Genomic DNA, 13,903 nt, shown 5'->3' with positions numbered 1-13,903 from the left:
GCCTACGTTGTCAATGCTAACGCCTCAACCCTCAATTGATCAAATGTTGTTCCCATTTTTTGTTTCTTAACATAGCATTATTCATGTTCATGAGATTCATATTTTAAGAGACTTCAAATTTCCTTCCATCTTTTATTATATTGTAACTATTCTTGAGTCATGACTCGTGAATAGATGCATGATATGATTTATAATTAACAATAGAGAAAATGTGTGTCTATACTCTAACTCTAACTTGCTTTATTTAGTAGTTATTACTTGCTACAAACTCAAATTTCTTTAGGTAGAAAATCAATAAGTAAATGGTTGTGGGAATTAATATGTGCTAATCAATTCTCTTTTTTTATTTTATTTTTTTTATAAATATAATTTATTTCATATATTCAAATTCCAAATATAGGACTATAAATAAAATAAATCAAACTGAACATATTAGCGTTCAAATTCTTTTACGAATTTTCATCGACCTTGAAGAATTATGTTCAAGATTTGTTTGATTATTGATCAAGTTCGAACAAATTGTCATCAAATAAAATCAAACACTTTATTATTTTAAAAGTAATCAATTTGATCACGATCCAGCTTGAAACTTTATTCCCAAAAAAAAAAAAAAAAAGGGGAAAAGAGGAAGATTTGTTCAAATTTAGTTTAATAATTTTGATGTATCAAACTCAACCGAGCTTTTATCCATCAATTCCTATCACATATTAATTAGTGTAGTTTATTTTCCGTCATAACAAATATTGATTAAATAGAAGTACCCACGTGCAAAACATGAACCCACCACCGCAATCTCTTAACTATACGAGGTACTCGGCTTTACCATTTAAAAATAGAACCTCAACCTCATTGGTTGTTGATTAATTGTCTAATCTCTACTGGGTCTCTTTCGGTAATCAGGAGAGGCTACAATCAAAACATTGTGATAAAAGTTTTCCATTTCCAGAGAGGAAACTGGTACAAGGCATATTAATTCTAGGGAAGAAGGACCTCACAAATTATGTAAATCGACTAAAGGAGAAAAGAGAACATTTAATTAGCACAAAAACTAACATATCGTCATCCTATATCTACTTCTGCACAGAAAGCTGAAGTTCTCTTTTTAAGTATCTAATAAGGATCTTTCTCATGCTACTGGTAACACAGCTATCCTACACCTGAAAAAGGATAACTCGCATAAAAGAATGGGGTGAGGACAAACACCACTCGAGGAGAAGGGGAGGAAAGGAAGAGCAATGTACAAGACCCATCAAGATCAGATGATAGTTAGCGGTGCTCAATGCTCAATCTGTGAAAAATACGCCTTGTCTGCATTAGCCAGGCGATCCTGGAAAAGCGCCCATTCATTTTTGCATCTATCTCGTACCTGGAACAAGAGAAACACACATCAGCTGAGGTTTTCACTATTCGCATCATTCATATCAATCACAGATACATGAACAATAAACATATATAGCCAAGGAATAATATTGTGCATCTTTCCTTGAGGGGAAAAGAAGTATGATACAAATGCAAGACATGCAAATCACTGAAAAAGTCTCCACTGAGAAGCAGCCAAAAAGCCACAAGTTTTCTGAGTCTTCTACTCTTGAGCTAGAACGGTCCACAACAAATATAGCTTTATCAAGCTATCCCACGAGGGTCAGAATACTAGAGTTATTATTTCAACCAAGATACACACAGTGCAGGATTTACATACCCCTTTCCACGGAGCTTTCCCGTTGTCAGACTCGCCCTGAGAGCATTTATAACAAAGCTTGAAATCAGTAAACAATAAGAAATTTGACCAGCTACAAGTGACAAGCAAATGGGACCAAAAACAAATAAGAAACAAAATGAGAAACAGGCATGATGGAAAACGAAAGTAAACAGAAATTTGGCACTTCCAGTATCCTGAAAGTTTGTATGCTCATTTGAACTTTTATAGTCCATCTAAATAAAAATCTATGACCACTACTAACTTGGGATAATACAAATCAAATTTTTTTAATTAAATTAACAGGCCAGTGGCCACATTAACTTTGTGGCTAATAAAGAAATTCTTGTACACGTTGAAAGAGATTAAAAAAAAGATTGGCAGCCACTGTTTCGGCAAAGAAATTTTAAAATTCATTTATACCCTCAACCTGAAGGTAAGTACATAATTCCTACCATTGAACTTCGCATGCTATCAAAAGAAATTCAGATAAATTGATCGGCTTTATTACTTTAGTTTTACATTTAATACAGGTAGATTTGTTTCTTTTATGGAATACTTGTCTTATTCCTATTGGTTTCGCTATGATTACACTGTGATGGTAGAATGTTTATCTTATACATGCATTTTCAATCAAGATGTCTCTACACAATTTTTCCTACAATTTTTGAAATATCTTAGCTCATTATTTTAATTTTTAAAGCTTTTCTCTATTTTTTAAAATACATAGGATATAAAAATTCACAAGCCTAGGCCCCATGAGTCAACATAATCTCCCCCCTCCCAGGAACACTTTGCCCCTTGCCTTTGCCTTTCAAACACTGGCTCAGAGATATAATTGTGGAAGTTGATTTTAGGAATGTGCACTATGCGTTAAGTACAATTTAATAAATCAAGCATGTAAAGAAATTATAGAAGTAAAAGAAAAATGATTTAACGCAAAACATTAGCAAGTTTTGATGTGACGATGTCTGACCTGATTTCCAAGTGACGGGATTACTTGATGGACAATCCACTGGGAATCAACAACGCCAATTTTTTCATGTGCAGGCTGCATTGGAGTCAAAAGTTATTAGAAGATTGAGTAAGGACACCATAGTCCTCCATGAATTAGCTTATGCAACACGATGTCAAAAGTTAGAACAAGACATTTCCTACTACTCCCATTACATGTGACATAGAAACACATTACTCCATTCTCCATTTACATGATTTTTTCTCTTTTCAATTAGGTCTTGTCATGTTGCTTGTGTTGAACTTTCCTCTTTCTGTTAAGGGGGCTGGAGGTTGGCATGGTACTAAGAGTGTGTATGTGTGTGTGTGTGTGTGTGTGAGAGAGAGAGAGAGAGAGAGAAAGAGACTAACATCCACACATCTTCTCAACGCAAAATCCAATCCCCATCCGTGAACCAAGTCATTCTGCAAACACGTGATATTAAAATAAGTTGATTTGAACTACAGGCTAACAAAAACAACTGAAGAGTGGAAAGCTCCAATAATGAACAGATTCAGTCAGTCCATAAAAAAAAAGGGAGCAGGGGGAAGCAGACTGTATGCGCATGAAAAGTGAAACTACCTGAATCATATGCCAAACACATCTCCAAGCTTCACGAGAGAACACTGGAGCCATAATTTCCACAAAGCTGGAGAAAAGCATAGAGAGGGAAAGATTGTCATAGTGTGACATCATAATCTCAAGGGAAATTGCTTCAACAGAATCTTGTAGGTTTAATGACAAAGCACACTAGTTTTCTCAACATATGGTTGCAGAACAATCATCATGAATGGACTTGAGTATGTCCAAGCAAATGAGCATTAAAGTCTATCATCCTTCTGAAAATAGTTATTGATTTTTAGAATCCAGATAAATATTATATCTATTTTAGACTTAATCTTTACTTTCCTTAGCTCTCTTAATTTTTCAAGGATTTATCTGCAACATATGATGTCCAATAGATATCACTAACAATATTGCATCTCTTAAATCATCAACCTACAATTTAAAGGTTGGCATACTAGATTCAGTTAATCCACACATGTTTGTGCACATTTATATGATTTCCTGGACAGCCCCACATAAAAAATACACTCAGTCAAGCACTGAAAAATCAAGGTAAACAATTCAGACAAAGAACCAACAAATCAAGAGATGGACTTAAAAGACCATAAAGAAAAAGACCCCAGCAACAATCCAGATTTTCCAGGTTCCCCATCACATAAAGAGACTCCCACCCCTCTCCAATGGATGCAATTCCCAAGTTGTACTCATACTAACTAGAGATAACTGTATATATCTCGAATGCAATTGATGGACCACATGAGTTGAGGACAAACATACATGCTTCTAATGCATATAAACATAAATGCAGGACAATACGCAGGCACATTTATATAGTAGGAGAGAGCAAATACGCTGCACATGGAGGCAAATGTGGATCACTGCACCAGCCTGGTTTCTCCTCTGTATCCCTGTTATCAGTACTCATTCAGCTCTAGAAACTAAAGTGCACAGGCATAAGGGTAGGGGCATTGTTTGTCGATCAGAAACCTACTTATGAACTTCTCTGTCACCTCGCCTCTTCGTCATTTGCCATGTCAATCCATTGTTTGGTTCAAGACCAGGTTGGGAAATCTCTAAACCATGTTTCTTAACCAATTCAATATACCTAACGTGTAGCAACAGTCAAGAATCAGTTTAGGAGTGAAAAAACTATACAACATATGGTAGAAGATGTGTCAAGTATTAAGGACTATAAAAACAGATAATTACCTCTCGGCATTGAAGTGTTCAACTCCAAGATCTTCATCCCAAATGAAAATGTAATCATAGGCAGCTACAACATCTGGATGCAGAAATCTCTTTGCATACCACCTATAAGAACAGACAAACAGTCATCAGCACATGCTTAGAGGATGATTTCAATAATTTAATATAACTTTCTAGTCGACTCAATTTGAAATGTCAAGTCTCTGGATATACTTACACTAATGTGTAAAGATTGGCATCTTGTTACATAAGATCTCAATTATCTTGTTATCAGGTTAAAGATCATTTCAATCCTCAAATATCACTTTCTGCTCGATTCAATTCAAAACGTCAAGTATCTGGATATACTTACACTAATGATGTAAAGCTTTGGCACCTTAATACAGACGTTCTCAATCTTTTCATTATCAGATTAAAGATCATTACCAACTCACTAGCAAAAAACTTCAATCCTTCCACAAAATACACCTTATAGGCTCCAGACAATAAGATCGGGGAACAACCAAAGAAGACCAAAAGCTGGCAATGACCTGACAATATTACCATTTTGTTTGTTTTCTAGCGCTGACATGTATGGCACGCTGCGACCACTCAAATTGATCCCATTCACTTGTCCGGCCATCATAATGGAAAAGCATTATCTGAAAATCCTCAGAGAACTACAATAACATTGCAATTCCATCTTAGTGTACTGAGAATTTAACAAAAGGAAATCTACTTGGGATGTGATGTAATTACAAACAGCATTCACCTTCTTCACAGCTGCATTAATATTGTTCTTTTGTTCCAAACCTACTGTAAATGTAACTAAGTACTTCGGCGTCCTTCTCAGATCCTGAAAGTTACAGAACTCTGTAAGCATACTACTATTCACTAAAATCTCATCATAATTCATGTAACTTATGAGGCTACAGAATTAAAATATATGCTCAGGCTCCAACAATCTGTTTTATTACGGGACTAAACCTAACAAACCATGCTGAACCATTGCAGAATGCAATAAATCAAGGAAAGAAGATGAAACATGAAAACTGCAATTTCTAACCGAACAATTCTAATCCATTCCACAGGCATAAAACAATCATAATGAACAATACTACAGCAAATAACTAAGAGACAACATAAATACAATAGAAGTACTTAATAAGAAACAAAAAAATAAGCACGTAAATAAGCTCATTCTAAAGCTAATCTCTCATTCTCTCTTATCACATTACTAGTAAAAAGCCATCGGTATCAACAAAGAAAGGTCAGAATAAAGCAGACAAAGAACCTATTGCTGATATCATCTTTATCACCAGTTTCCAATATTTTTCAAACCATACCTCACGCGGATCACCCCATAATCGTCTCAGAAAAAAATCTGATTCTGAGACAACAATTCCTGGTGGTAAGGACTCTGCCCCACGAGGATTTGTAGGAACATATATCTGAAAGGCAAAATTAGGATTAAAAATTATTCTTAAGCTGAAATCAAACCAAACAGAATACAGTACAAAATGCACTATTACATGTCACAAAAATAAATCAGAGAGTACATGAAAAGAGTGAAAGTATGGAGTAAGATAAATTGTTTAAGAGGAAGATCAGATACACAGAAAACGGGGAAAATGTACACAACCCAACCAACCCGAATAGCAACTCTGTGAAATTAGCTCTAAATCGGTTATACGTGAATGGCTTCATAACTGAAACATAATACCTAATCAACTGGAATATCAATCCAACTAATGAGAACACCAAATCCAAGAGAAAGAATATTTTTCTTTCCTTCCTTAACCTTTTCAAGTAGAATCGTGATCATGTAGAAAGTAATAACAGGAAAACAAGGTCGAAACACGCCTACAATGGAGCTGACGCTCTAAAAAGGCTGGTCAGCAAAACCCTCAAACCCATGTGCAGGGATCACATATATATCGTAACATGAACAACGACTCACTCTTTCCTTCATCTCACATCTGCTGATATCCCAAACTACAAAATCTATCATCATGATGCAATAGATCCATTTGATAATGCTCACTGTAATGAAACAATACGAATCTCTATCTTTTATCAGAACAGCAAGTCTTATGGAACAAAATATGGAATATCGCCCTAGAAAGGGCTATTGCTTATCGTATTAGAATAGTGACTTTTGCCATATTATTTTACGACGTTTTAGCATTAATAAGAAGTATCTATGATTAATCGGCTTAACGATATTAGTTCAAGTGCCAATTTTACATATTTATGACTGCCCTTTGCAGCAGAATCATGCAATAAGCTTTTTCTTTCCTTTACACATCTGATCCCAGTCTCACTCATTAATTGTGAATTGTTGGTCCATCATGAGAAGCAATGGTTTCCTGATACTTGTGTCATCCACACAAGACTTAGAAGTTGAAACACAAATAAAGTGGACACGAGAATGAGTGGGCAAGAGCAGCTGCATGGGTCAACAAAGGTGTGTGATATTACCATACCTACTAGGACAATCCAAAAGTAATCCAAGATAATGACTTGGACAAGAAATCTTATTCATATTGCTACGTATATGGCTCAGGACGAAGGACAATTGAGATTTTTCATGGACACATAAAGGGTCAACTCGGAGGAGACTATATGGTCGAGTCGCTAAATAATTATACATCAACTTTACTAATGAATTGGTGCTGACGAACAAAATTGACAGCCATATCATCTAGCATTTGCATCAAAAGATGAACTACTGCAATCAAGGGCCATTAATCATCAAAACGACTAAAGTCTAAAAGCTTCAAAATTTCAAAGAAGCAACATGAGATGCCAATTGCATATATGTATGACCATACGAACTACCTTGGGTGTTAGAGGAGTACTGCTTGAACCGAGATTTTCAGGAAAACTACGACTAACAGCACGGCGATCGTCATTGAAGGCCATATCAAGAGATGATATTAGACTTGAAGGCAGATTGATCTGCAAATAGAAGTTTGATTACAAAAAATTATCCAAATGGGTGACATGCATCATGCATAGAACAACTTATGAACAATCTGGCCCGTACCTTATCTAAAGAAACAGATGGAAATGAAACGCCTATAAAATATCCAAACACCATGCCCATGATTGTTGTTATAAGGAGTCGTGCACCATCATTTGACTTCTTAAAAACCCCACTGCATATGGACAGAAAATGCAGGATTAAAAACATTGTTCAAAGTCACTTTGCATTGTAAACCAATATGTGCAGCTCCACAAACCTGCGAAGCGAGGTTCCCATTATGATAAAAGAAGTTGCCCGACTCGAACGTCACGCACTAGGCACAGTCACAGAAACCGAAATCCTGAGCAACAATAGAGAAAAATATCGCATACTTTAATACATCTGAATTTGCACTCCAGAAAATGGCAATCCTGCAAAACAAATTAAAGACATAAAACTAATACAGCACATAGGTCCATCCATACTCAAAACTTTGAGCTCTCATCACCCAATCAACTATCTCCTTTGAATGAAATTTTTCTACTAATCAAGGCAATTAAGACAGCATTCTACAGCCACCTTTCCAGTCATTTCAAAGTATTTCACGGGCGACACAAAAATACAAAATGAATTGATACTGAATCACCAAAAAGTTAGAACATCAAGGACTTCAATTTACGTTCCAGCATTTACCAAATCAAGACTGAAAAACTCTTAGTTCGAATTTAAATCTGCGAGGCACAAGTCCTAAAGCACATGCTACCAGAAGCATTATCAGAAACTAAACATACAGCGATCTGTGCCTACTCCACACTAATCAAACTAAAACTTTCTCAACTCATCTGAAATTTCAAGTAAATTAGTGATTGAAAAAATAAATAAATCTTAAACCCGGAGGGAAAAAAAAATAAAAAAAATCGTCAAAATGACGAAACCAATTCAGCCCAGACTATTAACAAACAAAGAGGAAACGACAAACTAAAATTCACAGCAAAAAACTGAAAGATCGATAATCTCAATCTCTTAAATTCACAGAGGAAAAAAGCATAGGAAATTTAAGAAAAAACACAACAAACACCAAAACTGAGAAAGTTCAGCAACAACGGAATCAGATTTTGAAACCCACGTACAGCATAGAGAAAGAAACCAGGGTTTGCGAGGCTTACAAATTAGGCCAGTTGATTGGTAGGGAGGGAGGGAGGGAGAGAGAGAGAGCGGAATAGGGGTCTTTCGTGTTCCTGAGAGATCGTATGAATGTTTGGTTTGTTGCGGGCGACAATGAAATTGAACATTACTTCACCTTTCCCCGAATTTACCTTTCTACCCTCCCAAAAAAATAATTCTTTTTCACGTTAATCATACACTATCTTAAATTAAAATTTGAAAATTTTTGTTGCATTATTAGCCATTACCTATTTCCAAGGGACCAATCCCGAAATTAAATAAAAGATAAGACTTTAATAATTGAACAAAAATTGGCATCATATATCTCTATTATGATCTCAAATTACACTATTATCGGGACCCACTTTCATATTGAAATTTGTCGCCTATTTATTTTATCAAAATTTTTTAAAAACTCAGCTCAATGCAAAAATTTACATATCTAATACATTACAAAATTCGTTTTATTTCAAAACCTTTATAATATTTTAATATCTAAATTCATATCGATAAAAATCGTATAGATCTTTTAGTCACTTGCAACGGATAATTCTGATCGTGTTTTAATTTTTTTCAATAATTTTGTAAGTACTTTAGAATTATGTTGTTGTAAGTACGAAATAATATCCACAAGAAATGGAATATTTAAAGTGAACATGATTATATGATAGATTTTTGACATAATAAATTAAAAAAAGTGATCTAAGTTGTGACATATTCTAACCCAATTATATACTTTATTCCCCTTTATCTCTTTGCAAATCTACTTTCAATCGACCACTAAAGGGAGCATCTGCAGATTAAATTTGTTAATGTACTTACGTGTAACGTGTGGATTATATTATTTTCAAATTTCATAATATATTTATGAAACTGTTAATTTTATTATTATTTAATCTATTATCCAAACATTATAAGCTCTCAATTAAGTTACATAATTTATTGATTAAAACATTAATATTGAAATATACTCGAAGAAAATTTGTTGATTAAATTACATATACACACCAGAGAGAGGTCAACATTATTACATTAAATATTCATTATTTTTTATTGTCACAAATAACTTGTATAATTTTATAAGAAGTAAAAATAATTTATGTAAGTATATCATAGATTACTAATGTTCCTTTATACATAATTTAAAGAGATAATTACACTTTCTTCATTTGAAATTTGGCAATTAATTACATGTAAATCCCTGTTATTTGAAAAATTACATATAGCATCCTTGGTGTTTGCTTTAGTCTGACAAATAATTCATCCATTAATCTAAATTCATCAAATTTTTCATTACTAACAAAAAATCTGAATTAAAATTGGTATTTACCATTAATTGACTTATTATTGACTTATTGCAGGTCAAATAATTTTTTTCCGACTATACTATAGTTATAATGGTGAAACCTCATCTCATGCATTAATGCATAAAGACATATGGGATAGTTTGTTATAGAAATATTTAATTGACTTATAATAAATTTATAATAAATCAATTAGATGTAAATATAGATTTATTTTTTCAATTTTTTTGTTAATATCAACAAAACGTTGATTTTTAACTAATGAAGAGATCTATTTGTTTATGAAAACAAACATTATAGTGATAGATGTAATTTTCATATCATAGAAAATTTATATATAATTTTATCAAATTTAAGGGAGGAGAATATAATTATGCGTAATTTAAATTAGAGTTTCATTTATTAAGATTTTGAATGAGTGTGGGAAGTACTTAGTACCTAACTGGACTCACATCAATAATTGAAATTGAAGGGGACGGTGCAATTGAATCGGAGAAAGCGTGCACCTGTTCACTAATGGCTCAACGCCACCTGTAGTCCCTGGTAGGTAACCAGTTGAGCTAACCCTTTCATTCCAAATTCCTCCCATAATTCCTCATTTACATTGAATGTCACCTATTGTTTGGTTTTATTTTTCAAAGCCCTATTTTTAGTTTTATAATTATTTATATTAAGATGTGGGTTCATATTGATTGGATTTTTTTTACCGAGATCAAATCATAAATTAAAAAAAATATTTTATTATTATTTTTTATATATGTATTATTATGAAATATTAAATCTTTTCGTACAAATATATCATAATTCAATTTCAATTCAATCACGACTTTTCATATAAAAAATTAACACATCTTCAGTGCAAATAAATTTTATTATATCATGTATTTTTGTATAAAAAGTTGTTACACAAAAATATAACTCAATTAAATTTTTATTTTATCATACATTTTTTTGTAAGAAAATATATCATAAAACATACTAATACGAATAAAATAAAAATTGAACTAAAAATACTTAAAAGCAAAATTTGAAAGTGAAGATAAAACCAAGCAAGGTCTAAAATTTTTGGTTAAATTTTACGAACAAACATATTATTAAAAGTATTTGAACAATTATATTTGGATATCGTAAGTTTATATTTTAATTTTTTTTTCAAATACTTTTATAGCATTTTATAAAGTTTCAAACATCTAATAAAATGTTTTAGAAAGGTGAATATAAGATGCTTCTTGCTCAACTATATTAATTATCTATATTTTATTAGTAAGTGATAGCACCATTTCAATGTCTCTTTTAATTTTAGTATGCCATTTTTTAAAATTTTAAATTAATTAATTAATTTTTTAATTTCTTCATTTATCATTTTTTTTATAACTACCTTTGATAGTTGTTTTTTTCTTCTCATGCATTTTTTTTTATTTCCTTGATATTATTTATTATTTTTGTTTGTCAATATTTTTTTATAAATCAAAATATTTATATTAACTTATCATCTTAATATATATTTTTAAAAACTAGGCACATACTTTTGATGTACTATATTTACTAGTAATAATGATGCGAGAGTCTATGCAAACATCCAATGAACACGTCTTAACATTGTATTAGGTGCATAATTGAATATTTTTATTTTTTATTTTTAACTAAAAATTAATAAAATATTATTTAATTTGATGATTATAACTCCACCAAAACAATGGTAAATGTAACATACTAAGGTTCAACTAATTTAAAAAGCATCTGATGCCCTTTTTTGAACTTTACATGAGGACATATATTCTTGTCCTAAAAGGAAGTTAAAGTTAAAGCCAAAATGTCCTCTTTTGCCTTTAGAAGATACCTTTATTTTAACTTTCTGGATATTTCTAAATAGACCCTCATTTTTGTTTTTTTTTTAATGTAGACCCTCTAATTTTCTTTTAATTACATTACGGACATAGTACATTTTTCAGAAATATCTTGTGAAAATATGACAATTAAAGATTCTTTTAAGCATTCGGAAACCCTTTTTGTTTTATATCCACTTAAATATGCAATGTGATAAAGAAAAATAATATTAATAATAAAATATTAAATGAGGATTTCAAAATTATGATCCAAAATTGTTATTATTTAAATCATAAAATTTATTATTATAATAAGACTAAAAAAATTTATCACTTAATACATATAATTAAGGATAAATTGCAACGACCTTTCATGAGACTTGGCATAATTACGAATATTCTTTCATTGTTTGAAAAATTATAAATATTTTCCTAATGTTTGATGAAATTATGTGATTATTGGATGAAAATATGAAATTATCAGTTTTGCCCTTATTGTATTCTAAAAAAAATTATAAAGTTGTAAAAATACCAGACGAGTGGATGAACAAATTCGAAAACATTATTCGCTTAGTGCAAAAAATAAAAAATAAATAGAATTTATAATTTTTAGTCCATAAGGGCATTCTGCTTAATTCACCATGAAAATTGATAAAAACTTAATGAAGACCAATTTGGATTGAACTAATTGTTAGACATCTGTTAAAATCATGAGATATTGATAATTTTTCAAATAACGATGAGGTATTCGTAATTATACCAAACTTCATATGATATTGTTGTAATTAACCTATAATTAATTACAATATTATTAATAAGGTTAAACATATTCTTAATTGAAAATATAAAATTACATTTAAAAAAATAAAAAAAATTACACTTGCACTTCCTCTGATAATTTTTTTTTATAACTATACCCTTTGTATGAAAAATGCTACTTTCAAAAGACAATCTAATAAAAAATGAGCAAACTAATTATAAGTACAATTTTATGATTGAAAAGCAAAAACTATTTATCTAAAAATGGGTCCAATTAAATATATATAGACATATATAATTTCTGACATGTTGTCAGGATAATAATGTTATGCTATACATACATAAAATTTCATATCATATATATATATATATCCATCCACATGCTGACATCAATCAATTGACCTGTCTTACTTTTATACAACAACCTGTCATCCAGAAATTGGCAGATTTATTTCTAATTATTTAATTTTTTCATTTATGCAATCTTCAAGCAAAAGTATAGAGAAAAATAAGAGGAGGCTCTTGGACTGATTATTTAATAGAAAAATCTGAACACAATATGATGAACACCACATGCTTATTTTTATTTTTATTTTTTTTTATCACACGCTACTGCTTCCAGCTACTAATATATTTTCGTCTATGAGGCTCTATTTGTGTCTATTTATTTTGATTTGAAGGAAGAATTTAAAAAAATAATATTAAATGACTTAATTTAAAAAATAAAATTTATTTGTGTTTAATAAAAAATAGTTAAAATTAGAATCGAAGGATTTGGAGTATTTATATTTAAAATTATTTGAATAAATTTAAAAGATTACTTTACAATCATCATTAAATATTTAATTTACAATAAATTAGTTTTAAATTAATTTAGAGTAAATATAGATTTTTATTCAATATTTTTAATATTAATGAATTTTCATAATAAAAAATTTATTTATTGAATGAAAATAAATATAAAGAGTAATATAATGATATGATTATATGAAGAAAATTAAACTGATAAAATATTGAAGTGGTATGATTATATTATAGACCAAGAATTTAAAGCTACGAAATCAACTTTCAGGCCCACTCAGCAATCGCAAAATCGAGATTGACCACCTCTGTTGATGTTTTTTTGTTTCTTTTTTCTTAATAATAAGGATCAATTAAATTATTCATTATATTAAAATCTCTAAAAAATAAATATATTAATAAATCTAAAAATACATTGAACTATAACAAATAACAAAAAATACCTAATAAATTTTAAAAAAATATTATTAAAGCAGAAAATACCCTGAAATTCAAACTCAACATGGAAGAGTTTTAGGGCCCAAAACCTCTGATTTAATGTGTGAAGATTTGGTGGGCCAGTGAGAGGAGGATTGACGTGAATGTGAATGTGAATGTGTTCACTTTCAATTCCCACCAACCAGCCATTGCTTCTGTTGT

At 31.0% G+C, this 13,903-nt stretch overlaps 1 protein-coding gene across 3 annotated transcripts; it reads right to left on the bottom strand.

Annotated features, from left to right (window-relative positions):
• Positions 1-1,012: 1,012 nt before the first annotated feature.
• Positions 1,013-8,730, bottom strand: LOC105170284 (trimethylguanosine synthase (DUF707)). 3 transcript variants are annotated; one of them, XM_011090974.3, is made up of 15 exons: positions 8,577-8,730; positions 7,688-7,771; positions 7,492-7,603; positions 7,284-7,403; positions 5,789-5,893; positions 5,215-5,298; positions 5,007-5,122; positions 4,467-4,568; positions 4,249-4,362; positions 4,109-4,165; positions 3,273-3,339; positions 3,062-3,115; positions 2,673-2,747; positions 1,700-1,735; positions 1,013-1,366 (listed from the first exon to the last, which is right to left on the bottom strand). In XM_011090974.3, the coding sequence occupies exons 2-15, from the start codon at positions 7,705-7,707 to the stop codon at positions 1,277-1,279; spliced, it is 1,152 nt and encodes a 383-aa protein (XP_011089276.1). In that variant the 5' UTR covers positions 7,708-7,771; positions 8,577-8,730; the 3' UTR covers positions 1,013-1,276. The 3 variants fall into 3 exon arrangements, with proteins under 3 accessions (XP_011089276.1, XP_011089275.1, XP_088741237.1); XM_011090973.3 differs by having other exon boundaries at positions 7,688-7,841; positions 8,577-8,715; XM_088885111.1 differs by lacking the exon at positions 8,577-8,730 and adding an exon at positions 8,541-8,559.
• Between the last annotated feature and the right edge of the window lie 5,173 nt (positions 8,731-13,903).

Source organism: Sesamum indicum, linkage group LG9 (assembly GCF_026168435.1).
Source record: "Sesamum indicum cultivar Baizhima isolate 11 linkage group LG9, ASM2616843v1, whole genome shotgun sequence".
NCBI classification, from domain to species: domain Eukaryota; kingdom Viridiplantae; phylum Streptophyta; class Magnoliopsida; order Lamiales; family Pedaliaceae; genus Sesamum; species Sesamum indicum.
The sequence above is the reverse complement of the archived record's forward strand: the minus strand, read 5'-3'. Positions and strand labels throughout refer to the sequence as shown.

Excerpts from the sequence above, each read along its gene's own strand:
- LOC105170284 (XM_011090974.3), bottom strand. The coding sequence starts at position 7,707 with ATGGGAACCTCGCTTCGCAG. Across the intron at positions 7,404-7,491 it reads CATCTGTTTCTTTAGATAAG|ATCAATCTGCCTTCAAGTCT; the intron begins GTACGGGCCAGA and ends TTCTATTTGCAG. Across the intron at positions 5,299-5,788 it reads TATGGGGTGATCCGCGTGAG|GATCTGAGAAGGACGCCGAA; the intron begins GTATGGTTTGAA and ends TGTAACTTTCAG.